We start from the raw sequence: 13,787 nt of genomic DNA, 5'->3' as shown, positions 1-13,787 counted from the left end.
CTCTGTGCGTTGCAGTGGAAGTCATTTTTTTTTGTAGAACAGTTTGCTTGTGACGAATAAATATCATTCATGGTTACACATTTCATGCCATATGTGAGTAACAGGGAATTATTTTATTATACAGTGAAACCTAAGAGGTCCCAACAAGCCGTGATATCAACATAATGGAGAAAGAATCCTTCATCGGCTGTTAGTGTTGCTTTATTCCCCATTTTCCTACGGGGGAAACCACAAAACACCAACTGCTATCCATCAGAGGATACCTTGTGATGGTTACCAAAACCTGAACGGGAGAAAAAACAATCCACTTTTTATTTAATTGGTGTGTTTGTAAAATAAATCAACGCGATTTTTGCCCATTCTCATTTTACTGTGAACATATTTCTCTAAAAGGGGGATCTAACTGAAGTGTATATATTAGATACCAAAACAAACCACACTGCTGTAATTGTTGGCGTCTTGGACCAACGCTGTCACATAGTAAACATTGTTTTCATTGTCTTCACACCAGATGTGATTGAATTCACTTTGGTAATGTCGCTGTGCAAAGGAAAGGATTGTTGAGAAACTCCAGGGTTTTGTGGCAAACGGCTCCTCTTAAAAGTGCTTTAAAAAAAAAAAAAAAGATTAAATGGGAAAACGGAAACCACGGTGAATTGTGCCAATTTCAACCACCACATTGAATCGGGTGGGATTATCATCAAGAGAATTACGGAGCCCTCATCGCTACTATGCAACGTGTCAAAGGGCCATCAGGGGCTCCTTGTTTACAGTCAATACATTTCCATCACCGTTTCCGAAATCTTCCCCCGCCCGGTGGAAATGGTTCAGGACCCGTTTTTGCACGGGTCAGTAAATGATGGAACATGAAAATGCGCATTTCTTTCCACATTTCAGCTGTAATACAGATTTAAGATGCTGTGAAATTCCTGTGAATTGTGTTTTTGGCACAACTACACAAAGAGAGGCCTGGACCTTTTGGCTGCCGGAGACATATTAATAACGTTGATTATGGGAATGAGACTGAGGCCTGAAACGAGCTGCAGCCATGAACCGATGTGTCATAACCGAGGATCAAAAGTCTCCGCTCAGACTTCAAGCCCTCTCCCTCTCTCTCCTTCTCCCCCTCACGGCCTACGGCAGTGTTATTGAGTCGAGGAGCCAAATTGTTTCTCTTTTGTATTGCGAGACTCCATCCTGTCTGTGGGTCTCCAGCCCCCTAAACCACAGTTGGCAGCACAGTCAGCCTGTCTTGAGGAATGCGAGGGGCTTCTAATGGTTACACCCTCACTCACTGTTCTAGGAGTAAGATCACACACTGCTCTCCCTCACTCTCCCTTTTTCCTTTTTTTTCTCCCCCCCCCCCCCCCCCTCACAAACAAACACGTTGACCCACAGCAATGTGCACATACAGTACTGTGTGTGCACACAGGCCGGGGCAGAGTCGCTCAGTCTATGGGCGGAGGATTACGGTCGCTGCTGTTCTTTGAACAACGTGCCGACGCCGTTAAAGGGGTCACGGCGATAGTGGGACACCACTCCCCCCTCCCCTTTAATATCGCACGCTATAATCTGGGTCCAGACAGTCTTGCGTTCAGGCTCCTTTTAGCCGACGGTAGCTAAATGTCATGGAGGTCATTGTGAGCGCTGGTGCCTCCGTAGAACTTTCACACTACAATTAATTGACTTATACTAACTTTTTTTATTAAGGCAAAACCTGTTGATTCCAAAATTGTTCATAAGATGACGCAACTTGTCATTCGCGCAATATTCTTTGGTATCTTCATGAACAAATAATCTTAAAAATGGTGTTCCGTTGAAAATTGAGTGACGTAAATAGTGATTGAGCCCTAGCTGGAGCTGTTTAGACCTTCCCTAGAAACCTGGGTAATGAACAACACTTGGCTTCAACTAGAATTCTGGCATCACGAATATCATTCTACTTTCTTTTGCATTCGATATTCCACGTGGGACCGTATTTCTCATGCTGACAACCACTGCAACATGCCCTAGCAATTGAAAGATCACACGCTAATGCCTACTTGTCCTCAATTACACCAAACACTGCTGGGCTCCGATGCTGCCCTTTGAAAAGGATCTGCTTTGCATTAAATATATTTACACTTGAAAACATCTCAAGAGAAGGCGAAGGAGAGCTTTGCACTCGTCGACAGAAGGCAGCGGTGTGTAGAATACTAATCGGGCCCTCGGTGCTTTTGATGCTGCCGTTTGATGTTTTCCACGGATCCATGCAGAGGCCAAAGCCCGAAAGAGAGAGAGAGAGAGAGAGATGGAGAGACCAGACTGCTGAGACTCAGACTTTGGGGGTCTTTGGGGCTCTGGAGAGCATGGAGACGGTTTACATTCCCTTCCTGGGGATGGTTTAATGTTGTACTCATTGCGTGAAAAAACATTAACATCTATTGTCTTTGCCTCTTGTGAAACGAAGGGGCATTTGGCCTGCTTTCTTTTTGCATCGCCTTGTTTAAAACTGTGGTCCAGGATCTGACAGAAGGATAATGGTGAGGAATGTAGTCTGGCTGGATCGACTAACATTTATGGAATTTGTATTTAATGGACGGCGTTCAGTTGTGTTCACAAAACAGCAGAACTAGTTCAGAATTAATAGGAAATAACCTGACAAAAGAAAGATGGAGTTGAAGAATTGCAGTTTATTTTTTGTGTTGTTTCAAAAGTACTACATTACTACTACATTTTTGTTTTTTTATCCGAAAAAATTGACAAAACATCATATGGCTCCTCTATAAAATCTCTGCATTTGATCTGACTATAGAGATTCAGAGGTCGTGGTGATACAAGAAACAACCACTGTACTCAATTCACCCATATGGGTCGAAATATGGGTACTGCAATTCATGTCCCAACTCATCATGGGCCCATCCATTTACATTGCCAATGTTTGTGTCATGCATGCAGTGGTTTGTCTTTAGCTACAGACACTTTAGACCCCCAAACCATACAAGTATAAAAAACACTCACAGAGTTTGTATCCAAAAGAGAGGCGTGTATTTTCCCCTGTAGAAGTATGATTCCAGTTCAATGTGTTTGGCATTAGGAGTTGAAGAAGTTGTTTTTTTTCCCAAATCAAACTATTTGCCCCTGGTGTATTTGGGTTGGCTGAGCTAAACTAGTTTTTGATTTGAGCAAGACATTTTGTTCATGTTTGAGACTAAGGATGACATTACACGTTCTTGTGTTTGGACATTTTAATGACATGCTGTGGTCTAAGTACCTTTTGGTTTCCCGTGCCCATAGGAAATACATTTCCATCTTAACTTGATCTGCATTTTAATGTTACAGAGAGCTCAAAACGACGAGATGGATGGCATTAAAAAGCATATTAAATCATCCAAAGACAAGGAGGATGCCAAGCCACTGGACAAGCCTGAACAGTAAGAACCAACCAAACATTACACGAGAGCTCTGTCTTTAACTAGATGTCATGTCCACTGATCCTGTGCCTTCTTCAGGTTTCTATTCCAGTTATCACAAATCCCCAACTTCTGTGAACGAGTGTTCTGCATCCTGTTTCAGTCGACTTTCCACGAATGTATCACCTCAATCGTCCGCAAATTAGAAATCCTTGAGAGAGTGTGCAAGGTGAGCCGCTCGGTCTCTGCTCGCTTAATGTTCTTTTCCGTGACTCTGTTTGACCTTCATGTCTTCACCTTTGTTTGTGTGTGCGTGTGTGCATCAGACGCTGCAGAGCGGTACGTGTGTATCGCAGGTGCTCGGCCTGGTGCTGGCTTTTGGTAACTTCATGAACGGAGGTAATCGGTCCCGAGGGCAGGCAGACGGCTTCACCTTGGACATTCTGCCAAAACTGAAGGACGTCAAGAGCAGTGTGAGTCTGTATCACGGCGTCGAAAGCAAACATCACTCGAGCCACAAGAGGTTGCACTCCATCAAGTCTTAAGGAGAACCCGTTTTGAAATGTGCTTAAATGACTATTTTTAGAGTTCCAGCGGTAACTGCTTTGCTCTGTAAATTTACATTGCACCAGAAAATAAGTGATGTGGAAAAAAGGTGACCGTAAATAACTCTCCAGGAGTTGAAAGGCACCTTCGCTGCTGCCAAACATGAGGACCGTAGTTGTGCAGATTTGGGGGAGAGGCCTTTCTGTTTGCTGTTCTTATTCAATATCACAACGGGCTCAGCGTGCCCTTGGCACAGCCAAATAAGGGCACAGTGGTTTGTGTTTTTGTGGTGGTGGACCGTGTAAGGTAACCATAAAGAACATCAAACTTTCCTTCATCTCTGAGCTATGAAAGCCCTCCCAGCTCTGCCATGTTCTGTTGTATTGCTGCTGCGATGCCGTGATCTATCCTCATGTTTGACACTGTCTCTATTCCCATTTGCTCCGCACAAATTAAAACATCCTGTTGCGAAATGATTGAATTAATAAATAAAGGGGTTTATTTATTTGGATAATTTTCTTTCTTTCAGGATAACTCCCAGAGTCTTTTGTCCTACATTGTTGCTTACTATCTAAGGCACTTTGATGAGGTATGTTTTGGTTCCTGTTTATTTGAATCACTTTTCTGTTTTAGTCTGATTTGCTTAGAAATCCTTCCAGAGCGCTCTTTTCATCTCCTCTCTAGCCAGAGGATACCATGGCTTATCCTTTATCACATTATTTATTTTCTCTTTCCTCATTTACGGCAGAAACAAATCTCTCTTCTTCCTTGGCACATTTTTTATAGTTTTCTTTCTGTCTTTCACTCTACATTTCTCGCTCTGCTTTGTTCTGGGTTCATTCAAACCTGCAGTCTGTTCATTGGCACAGCATCCAAAGGAGCGCTAGTGTAAATAATTAGTTCCTCCAGATGAGATGAACTCAGTACACTGCTGCTCGCCAAAGTCAACCTGCATGACGCGGCTCTGGCACCCGCAACGGCCTCGTAGTAACTCTGATGGAGAGACTCATTGCGTACTTTAGGCACCAAGCGACGTGGTCACAATCTGCTGTAGTTTCAGCCATATCTTCTCTGTTTGGACCGTTGAAAAGAACATGTTGGGCTCTGAGAACATTTGTTTAAATCTTGCCTGGTGTACAGTATATACTAGAGAGGGCCTATTGCCATTTGAGGAAGATTGACTTTGACACTGGTGTGTGTGTGTGTGTGTGTGTGTGTGTGTGTGTGTGTGTGTGTGTGTGTGTGTGTGTGTGTGTGTGTGTGTGTTTTGTGCTTTACAAGGATGCTGGCAGAGAGACGTGTGTCTACTCTTTACCCGAGCCCCAGGACCTTTTCCAGGCATCCCAGATGAAGTTTGAGGACTTTGAAAGAGATCTCCGTAAGCTGAGGAAAGACCTCAATGGTACCGTTTTCAACCTACGTTCCACAAGCCTTTTCACACTGCATATTTACGCCAAGCTGGTCCAAGGATGACTGATGAAAGTCGGTCATATAGCATCCACGCATTCTAATGAATGTTTAAAATACCATCACGTGGAAATTTAGGACGCAATAGATTACTTATTAATCCGTGCCCATGTCTCCCAGCTCAGTGGAAAATAACCCGACCAGCTATGGTCATGTGCGGATTGTGGAGGCGAGTCAACAGAGAGATAGCATCTGTTTGTCGTACAGACGAGCTAACCAGAAGCAGATGTGACTTGTCAGATGTAGACTCCTGTTGGACTTGGCGTGCCTTTACTGTCCTCGTGAAATAGAGATCAAAATATAGAGAGGGCAAGGTCAGGTAATTGGTGCGCACTATCAAAGGTTCAGCAGCTATTCGCTGATGTGGAAGAGGTTCTCCTGGAGCTCGGCCTCGCCCTGCAAGCTGCAAACCTCCAACTCACAACAAGGAGACCGTAAAGACAATTTCTGAGAATGTTCCCGCGTGTCCCCGTGCATCCCGTCGTAAATAGGATTCATGAATTGGATTCATGGACTGATTTGGTCAGCGGCTGACTTTTGGACTCTAAAATGGTCTTTGTGGGTTTCTCAAGCCAAAGAGTAAGTCATCTTGTCCTTTGAATTGTTACTACAATAACGTCATCTTTCAATGAAGTAAAACACATATTTTGAGAGCAATGCTTTATGCAAGGACATCATGTGTTGGATTCTGGCGTATTACATACTGTATATATAACAAATACGCTATATATTATAAAAGTAAACATATAAAAGAACCTTATGAAAAGAATGAGTTATCAAGACGTCAGAAATAACTGTGGGAATTGGATTGTGCTTGTGGAACTGATTGGTTGACTGTAGAGTCCTAATGAATGAGGCAGTTGGGAAATACTTCCCTTCATTACCCTGTCTCAAGTAACTCAGCACTCACAATCCTTTCCAAGGACTGAATTGCCTAGAGGTGGTAAAAAAAAACTGACTGTGTATCCGTACGCAGGCACATGAGTATTTACATGTACATGTGAGCTTGAAGCTAGATTTCCCAAACCAGCTCGGTTCTAGTATCCTACTTTGTGGATCTTTGCTGCTAAAACAATCAAGTGTCTGATCTGTCTTGCCATATATTCCGCCATAATGATTCTTTAGGCTGCTCATTGTTCGAGTTGCTTGCAGGGGGAAACGGACTTGCGTCTGCTGTGACCCCCGGTGGCAGTGGCACATGCTGACCGTACATGAATATCTCATCACGTGCTGTACCTGCAGACCCCTTCACTGCCAAGCAGAGCCAGCAGAGCGCTCTAACAGACGTGGGCTTTGATGACCGTTCCCAGAGAGGGGTTTCCGATAAGTAGGCGGTTGCAAAAATGGCCTCGGCCGGGCCGGAGGACATCAGCGGAGGGAACCCGCTGCGTACCTTTTTTCGGTCGAGGCCCCATATGGTCTATGAATTACCACTACCCCAGTTCCGACCTCCCCGTTCCCCGAAGGGCCTCATGGCCTCTCCACCTCCAAGGCACTTGAGCGGAGTTTGTGTATCCGTTATGATTGCAGATAGAGCGTGGCGATACGTTTCTCCTGGGATCCTGGTTCCTGGGGGTGCCTTATTAGTCATTATGGGTCATTATGTCTTACACTTATTCAGCAGAAACTCGGTAGAGATTTATAGATTCTTGGAGTTTGCAATTACAAAAACAAAAGCTGGATAACGTATTGATGCGCTGAAAGATTATGCTGGCCTCTCATTGTGATCATCTCTTGTTTCAGCATGCTCAGCTCAGACGGAGAACGTTTGCAAGTTTTCCTCTGAAGACATTCTGCAACCCTTTAAGGGCAAGATGGAGGAATTTCTTGGCCAAGGTGAGCCTGTTTTTTAAATCCAATGAAGCTGATGATTGATAACCCTTTCATCTCATTGAAGGATTTTATGTTTATATCAAATAATTCCCATGAAAAGTGCAAATCAAAACAAGTGCAGTCTGTGTAGCCAAACCAGATTTATATAACTGATCTGGGCCATGAATCTCCATTGCTGTACTAAAACTATTGACAGAACATCAGTAAACCACACCGTTACGTTAAGTGCTTCTCCTTCACTGGGCACCAAAGTTCCCTTTTATAACCTTCCGTCTTCACAACAAACAACTTGGTCAGGTTTAGGAAACAAAAGTACTTGTTTAGGTGTAGATATGATTGGGATTTAGGTTAGAATAACCACGGAAGTTGCACCATAGGTGCATGATGGTTACATGAAAAATATATCGGACTTGTTTGACAGTTCATACAATTTTGATGAGGCAAGACAGTTTTATGTTTTTCCTCATCAACCTCCCCATTTGCTTAACCGCTGTGTTTATTTGTGTTATTTATACTCTCTGGTTCACGAATATGTGGATGAAATAAAAAGAAATAGCTGTAAAGGGACGTCTGTTTATTTCCGAGTGTCTTGACTCAAATCTCTACCTTTATTTGATAAAAAATGATACGTTGCTCTGCCTCAAAGTGAAATTCAGGATGGCCTAAGATGAACCAGTATTGCAGTCTGTTATATTAACTGCAGAGAACTTAGCTGGACATCTGAGTGATTTCAATAAAACCGACTTGATTTTAATCCCTTCACATACTTTTGATGTCATAATATGTTATAGTGATTATTTATCCTTTATTCTGCTGTTGAAGAGTTTTCTTTAGTTTCTGTCTCTTATTTCACTTTTCTGTACCAATAAGTTGTTTCTTTTTATTGCATCAGTGGAAATTAGAAGCCCTCCGTTGCCTACATAAACTCTTCTCTCCATCCATCACTCCTTCAGTCCGATTAGGAAATCAGTTAAAGAAAATCAAGCCAGATTGTAGAGAAGTCTACAAGTAAATTGATGGTCCCGTTTAGAGAAAAGTTGACAATATGGGCGATTGACTCAAGCACCGCTGTGTTATCTGGTGTGTGAGTTGTCCGTGCTTTAGTCTTCTGTTCTTGAAAGTTAATTGCAACTGTGTGCCTCAGAAAACGTGTAACTTTGTTGTACCGTCTGATGTCACTTCTGGTTGCAAAATACCAAGATGGTCAAAATGTTGAACTTGAGGCTTTAAAGCGGCAGTGCGCAAATCTATGGGTGATGTCTCAGTGGCAAGATCTTATATTTGGTCATAAGCCACTGCATTGGACTAATTATAAATCAGAGGGTCGTCATGTGCATCCCGAGGGGAACTGGAATATTTTCAGAAAACTTGCACTCAGACAGGATCCATCTTCTGCCCAACATGGACCCATTTCCTGGCAATCCATCCTGTGCTGAGATATTTCCTTCTTGACCAAGGAGGGTGACACACTGACCACAATTACCACCAAAAAGCATTTTAAGATCTAAAGCAGACTAAGTGTTCTATCTTGGCTCTTAAAACGTTTCCAATTAAAGCTGGTGAAAATGTAGTCGTTGTTATCCGCCATGTCCACCAGATGTCACACAGACATGCTGTTTTTTGTTTTTTTCTCCTCCATAATCTGACATCTCCGACGATATCGGGATTTTGTGGTCTACTTCAAAGGTGTACCGCTGAGTTTGTTATGCTTGTTTTAACATAACAAGTCACTCTTTATGCGGCATTGGCTTTGACCTTCCCTACGTTCAGTTGTCTGTGACCAATCTATGTGAAGGACTCCGGCTCTCGGCCCTTCTCTCCAAGCTGCTTTTTGCATTCAGATGAGGCTGTAATATGGAGCATATGTCCTTCCCGCGGTAATGCTCACTGTCCATTTTTGGAAGGAAGTCTGCAGATGAAAGCGTCTCTCCCCCATTTCCAACCCCTTTTCTTTCCTGTGTGCGTCTGAGAGAAACGTGGGAGCCCCTCTCTCTTTGACGCAAACGACGAGGTTTATCCTCCGAGAGCGGAGTGTAAGCAACGCACCGTGGACATGTGACTCGGGAAAAAGGCTCCAGACCAGATTCTTGGGGTTCCTCCACTGCGGCGGCGAAAAGAGAACAACAGCCAAACGTCTTGTTTTTTGTTTTTTCTGTCATTTCTAAAAAGCCCGGGGTTAAACGGTTTCTGGCTCCACAGTTTAAACCGCGTTTGTTTATTTTCTGACCATGAAACCAGCCACAGAATAACAGTGGGAGCGGACTTGTTGGAGCTCGGCTGTTTGGTCTAGCTCGATTTTCCGCGCTCGCTTCACAAATTCTCATGCATACAGGCCTTTGATGGAGTCACCGTGACTAGCAAGAGAGCACCGGCCACGTGATAATCTATTTCTGACGGACAAAAAGTGTAGTAAGACTCGTTTTAGACACTCCTTAACTACTGACTACAACTCTGCTGCGTATCACCTCGTGATGGGCGTGTGGACATTGATATGCAGCATCAAGTTGGATATTAGATTCTCATTATCTTGTATCTGTATCTTGTCCAACCACATGAAACGATAACAGACAAGATATTTAAAAATAATATTATAAAAATATATAAAATAACATTTTCCCACCATCTCCACTCAGACCCAGATATTATAGATCACATCACGTTGTTAATTCTTAATTCTCCACTATCTCAGACCCAGATATTTTAGATCAAATCACATTGTTAATTCTTAATTCTCCACTATCTCAGACCCAGATATTTTAGATCACCTCACATTCTTGATTTGGCAAAGAAAGCGCCTGCGTTATTCTCATAGAATTGCAGCTATATGACGTCACTGGAATCACAGTCCCAATTAGAATGATGTTTGAATTTAATTACAGGTTAATGGAATCATTTATGTTTTTTCCTGAAAACAACCATCCATGAAGTATCAAAATTATAATATGCTGAAAAGTTATTTTAGAAATGTTTACACAATGATGTTCCAAATTTTCATTTTCTGCTACATTATACTTTTAACACCGCTACATTAGTATAACTTTTACTTACTACTTGATTTACATTCGGATTAGTAATACAAAATACGCTTTATAATAGGATAGTAGTGCTGATTACTTCATTAAGTTTGAATATTCTGCAGTTTAGTGTTTTATTTAAGTAAATATATGAATTCTTTATCCACTACTGCCACATTTTCTTAGTAGATAAGAAAGCAATTCATCAAATTGAATTTCTACTAAATAATTATTGGACAATATCTATATCAATCAATATCAATATCTATCTTCTTTGATATTCCGGTCACTCGTCAAGGATTCTTCCAGCTCAGAGTTTTAGTAGACTCTTAAACGGTTTTCCTCAAAGGACAGAGCGCGGTTCTGGTATTGCGATGCTTTCAGGAAGCCCCCGTTCATATTATTTGTCAATTTGTCATCGTTTGTCGATGAGCCGTCAGCAGAGAGAGATCCGATCGGGGGTTACGGAGTCATTCGGGACTGTGGAATGGTGAAGCACAGCGCCGGGCTCAAAGGGTTTGTCTGGGGGCCTTAGATGTGGCTCTGGATTCAATTAAACGCAGCAACCAGATATATTTCGGGGATAAGAGCAGAACACATATTTGTGCCAGGACAAATTCTCTGTCCCATCTACTGTCATATCTGTCTTTGAGAGTCAATGAGGAGGCCGTAGGTTATTTCTGATCGTTTGACAGTCTAAAGGCACCATCAGTTTAAAGATAATTGATGCCATAGGGAGGATGGAAAATTTGTGTGGGAGGGAAGTGAGTGTCTATCTTTAACTGTAAGATAAAGACTAGCAAAATAAAAAAATAAATAAAACAGCTGGGTTGACTCTACTGTGATGTATTAAACAATCAGCATGGGTCTGAAATGTGATAAGTAATATCCTCCGGCCTTTCCTTGACTGAAGCTGTCACATTTCACTGCTGTTGTCTTACATCCTCATTTATAATGTAGTCAAAATGATCCTGATGGACCACAGAGATAAATGTTGTGGCCTGCTGGAAATATGTGCTAATGTGTACCGTGTAGTCCAACTCACAGCTTTCTCTCTTTTGCTCAATTACACCTCTTACCCACACACACATGAAGGGTCATCTGTCTCCTTTGGAAGTAACCGTGCACAAAGGAGCACTTGTCCTGCAAACTGCAGCTCTCATTTGTCAGTTGTGCAACAGCAGACAATCCAACACTTAATAACCTGGTGGCACAGCGCTGACCTTGGAGATGACTGTTGATTTAAGTAATGGTGACATGTGGAATCCTCCTGTATACAAGTTGCATCGTGGGTGAAGGATGTGCTTTCTGATTGAACAGGAAGTCCTGAATGGGTCCTAATCCTGATCTAATCCTGTATTTACTCCTGCACTGCTCTTATTTAAAACATGTCGCCTTTTACAGCCACGACCGAACTGGAAACACAAGAGAAGCAGCTGGCAGACACTCATAAGATGTAAGATCTTCTTTCTTCTTTTATTTCATCAAACATTTTCCTATAGCTTCTTCACCTGCAAAATAAATGCAGTCGCTTCGCTTCCTATTCGCAGGTTTTTTCCATTTAATCTCTTACAAAGTGACGGAACGGCAATCACAGTTGAAATCCAATCCGGTTTGAATTGATCCATTCTATTCTATAATAATACCTCTTTGTCAACATTTAGGGCCTCTGGTTGGTTAGCATGGAAGGGCCCTCAGTAGACGGGAGGCCCCGCGCGCGGTGTCCGTGTTGTTTATCTAAGCGGAGCGAGAGGAGACAGCCTTGGCTCCAGGCTTCTGTTACCGCTGGCTAGGAATGTGTTCCTATAGCACACTCCAAACAAAGACACCCCAACCTGTCCTCCGTATTGATCCACTGCAAACGGCCTCCGCGTCTAACACTTGGACGCGTGTCATCCTCCGGCATCTGCACGCCTTCCTTCTGCCAAACGTGCCTTCGTCTCCTCGCTGATCGCTGTTTTCTTTCCTTCCTCTCGTTCCTCGCCCGTGCTTAGGAACAGTATGTGCGTTTCCGTGTACACACACTGGCAGAGAAGCTTCTCCACACCGGTTTGAATGAGGCACAAGGCACTTTATGAGATGCATGGGTGTTATTTTAGTCCTGGAATTGAATCCACCAGAACAGAAACAACTTCAGTGGGAGTAATTCTTCATTGTTCTCCTCTGAGATGCACAGGAATTATTGGTTTCGGTTTTAATATTAAATCTTAGAAAAAGATTAACTTTCAGATTTTGCATATTTGCTTAGCATGTCCGAGTTTCACAAGAGTTGGTGTGCGATTCTGTGCTTCTGGTTTCACGGTGTAAAGAGTTCAGTCTTGAAGTAACGTTTTTCTTCCTGGTCCTCAGCTTCCTGGAGTTGAGCGTGTCATTCTCTGTCAAACCCAAAGCAGGAGAGAAGGAGGTCTCTCCCAACACCTTCTTCTCCATTTGGCACGAGTTTTCCACTGATTTCAAAGACCAGTGGAAGAAGCAGAATAAGCTGATGTTACAGGAACGGTGAGAATCTGATGGCATTTTCCATTTTCCCGAATGTGACATTGTACTTGATTCGGATACTGGCCGAACCGTTGAACCGATTGTCCTCGAATCAAACGCTACTCAAGGCTTTTCAGTCACTTCATTCTTATTTTGAAAGACCATTACAGACGCACCAATGTTCCTTCCATATGCAAAAGTACCTCAACCAATAATAACTCGCAGTACATTGTGTTCACTGAAGATCCTATCAGATTCATTCAAATTCATGAAGGGAAAAGAGGTTAAATGACCCGAATCTTTGTCCTCACCCCAGTAATGAAAAGAACACATGCAGCATCCAGATAGCTTCCAGTGGTTTGATGAATATAAAGATACTGCTGCATATGTCAACAAAAAGCAAATTGGTCCATTATGCCAAATGAAGATTGAATTTGGGATATGTATTTGTAAGAGGAGCAAAATGTCACAAGCTTTGCTTATTCAGTAGAAAGACAAAAAAACTCTTTGCCCTTTGCTAGCGGCAACTCTCTCTGCAGGTTTTTGCTGTTGAACCTCAGATATTAATCCTTACCTGTTTGGACATGCAACTCTGGCACACACAGTACCCAAGTAATGAGTGAGCAAGATGCATGTCTCTTTGTATAGTTTGTGCCTCACTCAATGAAAACATGCTGATAATTTGTCTTTTTAAAGCACCAATGAGTAGAGACGCTGCCGGCTAAACTATGCGAGTGAGTCATTTCAAAGTAAAAGCGCTGGCACTTTGACAAACAAAGATCGTTGAGTCCACATATGCCGAATTTACAAAATACCTCGATGACTGTATAGTCCGGATGAGCCGAGCTGGGTTTTTCTTCTACTGCATCAGTTTAAATGAATGTGTCCGGTTCTTTTGTGCATTTGATGTCTTCATAGGTTAACTGACGGTTATTATTGGTGTCTCTTCAGGGTCAAATTGGCTGAAGAGTGCTTCAAACAGGCCAAGGAGAAGGCGTCCTACAATGTGAAACCAAAACATGCAACTGGAATCGTACGTTCTTTGCACTTATTACCA

At 42.6% G+C, this 13,787-nt stretch overlaps 1 protein-coding gene across 1 annotated transcript in view; it reads left to right on the top strand.

Moving 5' to 3' along the window:
- The window catches only part of fmn2a (formin 2a), a 31,271-nt gene that overhangs the window by 16,351 nt on the left and 1,133 nt on the right, over positions 1 to 13,787 (top strand). The window contains exons 9-17 of the mRNA XM_040178162.2: positions 3,322 to 3,413; positions 3,492 to 3,621; positions 3,719 to 3,865; positions 4,468 to 4,527; positions 5,220 to 5,340; positions 7,149 to 7,241; positions 11,657 to 11,708; positions 12,602 to 12,751; positions 13,682 to 13,763. Of these exons, the coding sequence (XP_040034096.2) occupies positions 3,322 to 3,413; positions 3,492 to 3,621; positions 3,719 to 3,865; positions 4,468 to 4,527; positions 5,220 to 5,340; positions 7,149 to 7,241; positions 11,657 to 11,708; positions 12,602 to 12,751; positions 13,682 to 13,763 (927 nt within the window). The remainder of the gene's footprint in view (positions 1 to 3,321; positions 3,414 to 3,491; positions 3,622 to 3,718; positions 3,866 to 4,467; positions 4,528 to 5,219; positions 5,341 to 7,148; positions 7,242 to 11,656; positions 11,709 to 12,601; positions 12,752 to 13,681; positions 13,764 to 13,787) is intronic.

The sequence above is a fragment of the Gasterosteus aculeatus genome, chromosome 6 (genome assembly GCF_964276395.1).
Source record: "Gasterosteus aculeatus chromosome 6, fGasAcu3.hap1.1, whole genome shotgun sequence".
NCBI lineage: Eukaryota > Metazoa > Chordata > Actinopteri > Perciformes > Gasterosteidae > Gasterosteus > Gasterosteus aculeatus.
Note: the sequence above shows the minus strand (reverse complement) of the source record. Positions and strands in the feature narration are given on the sequence as shown.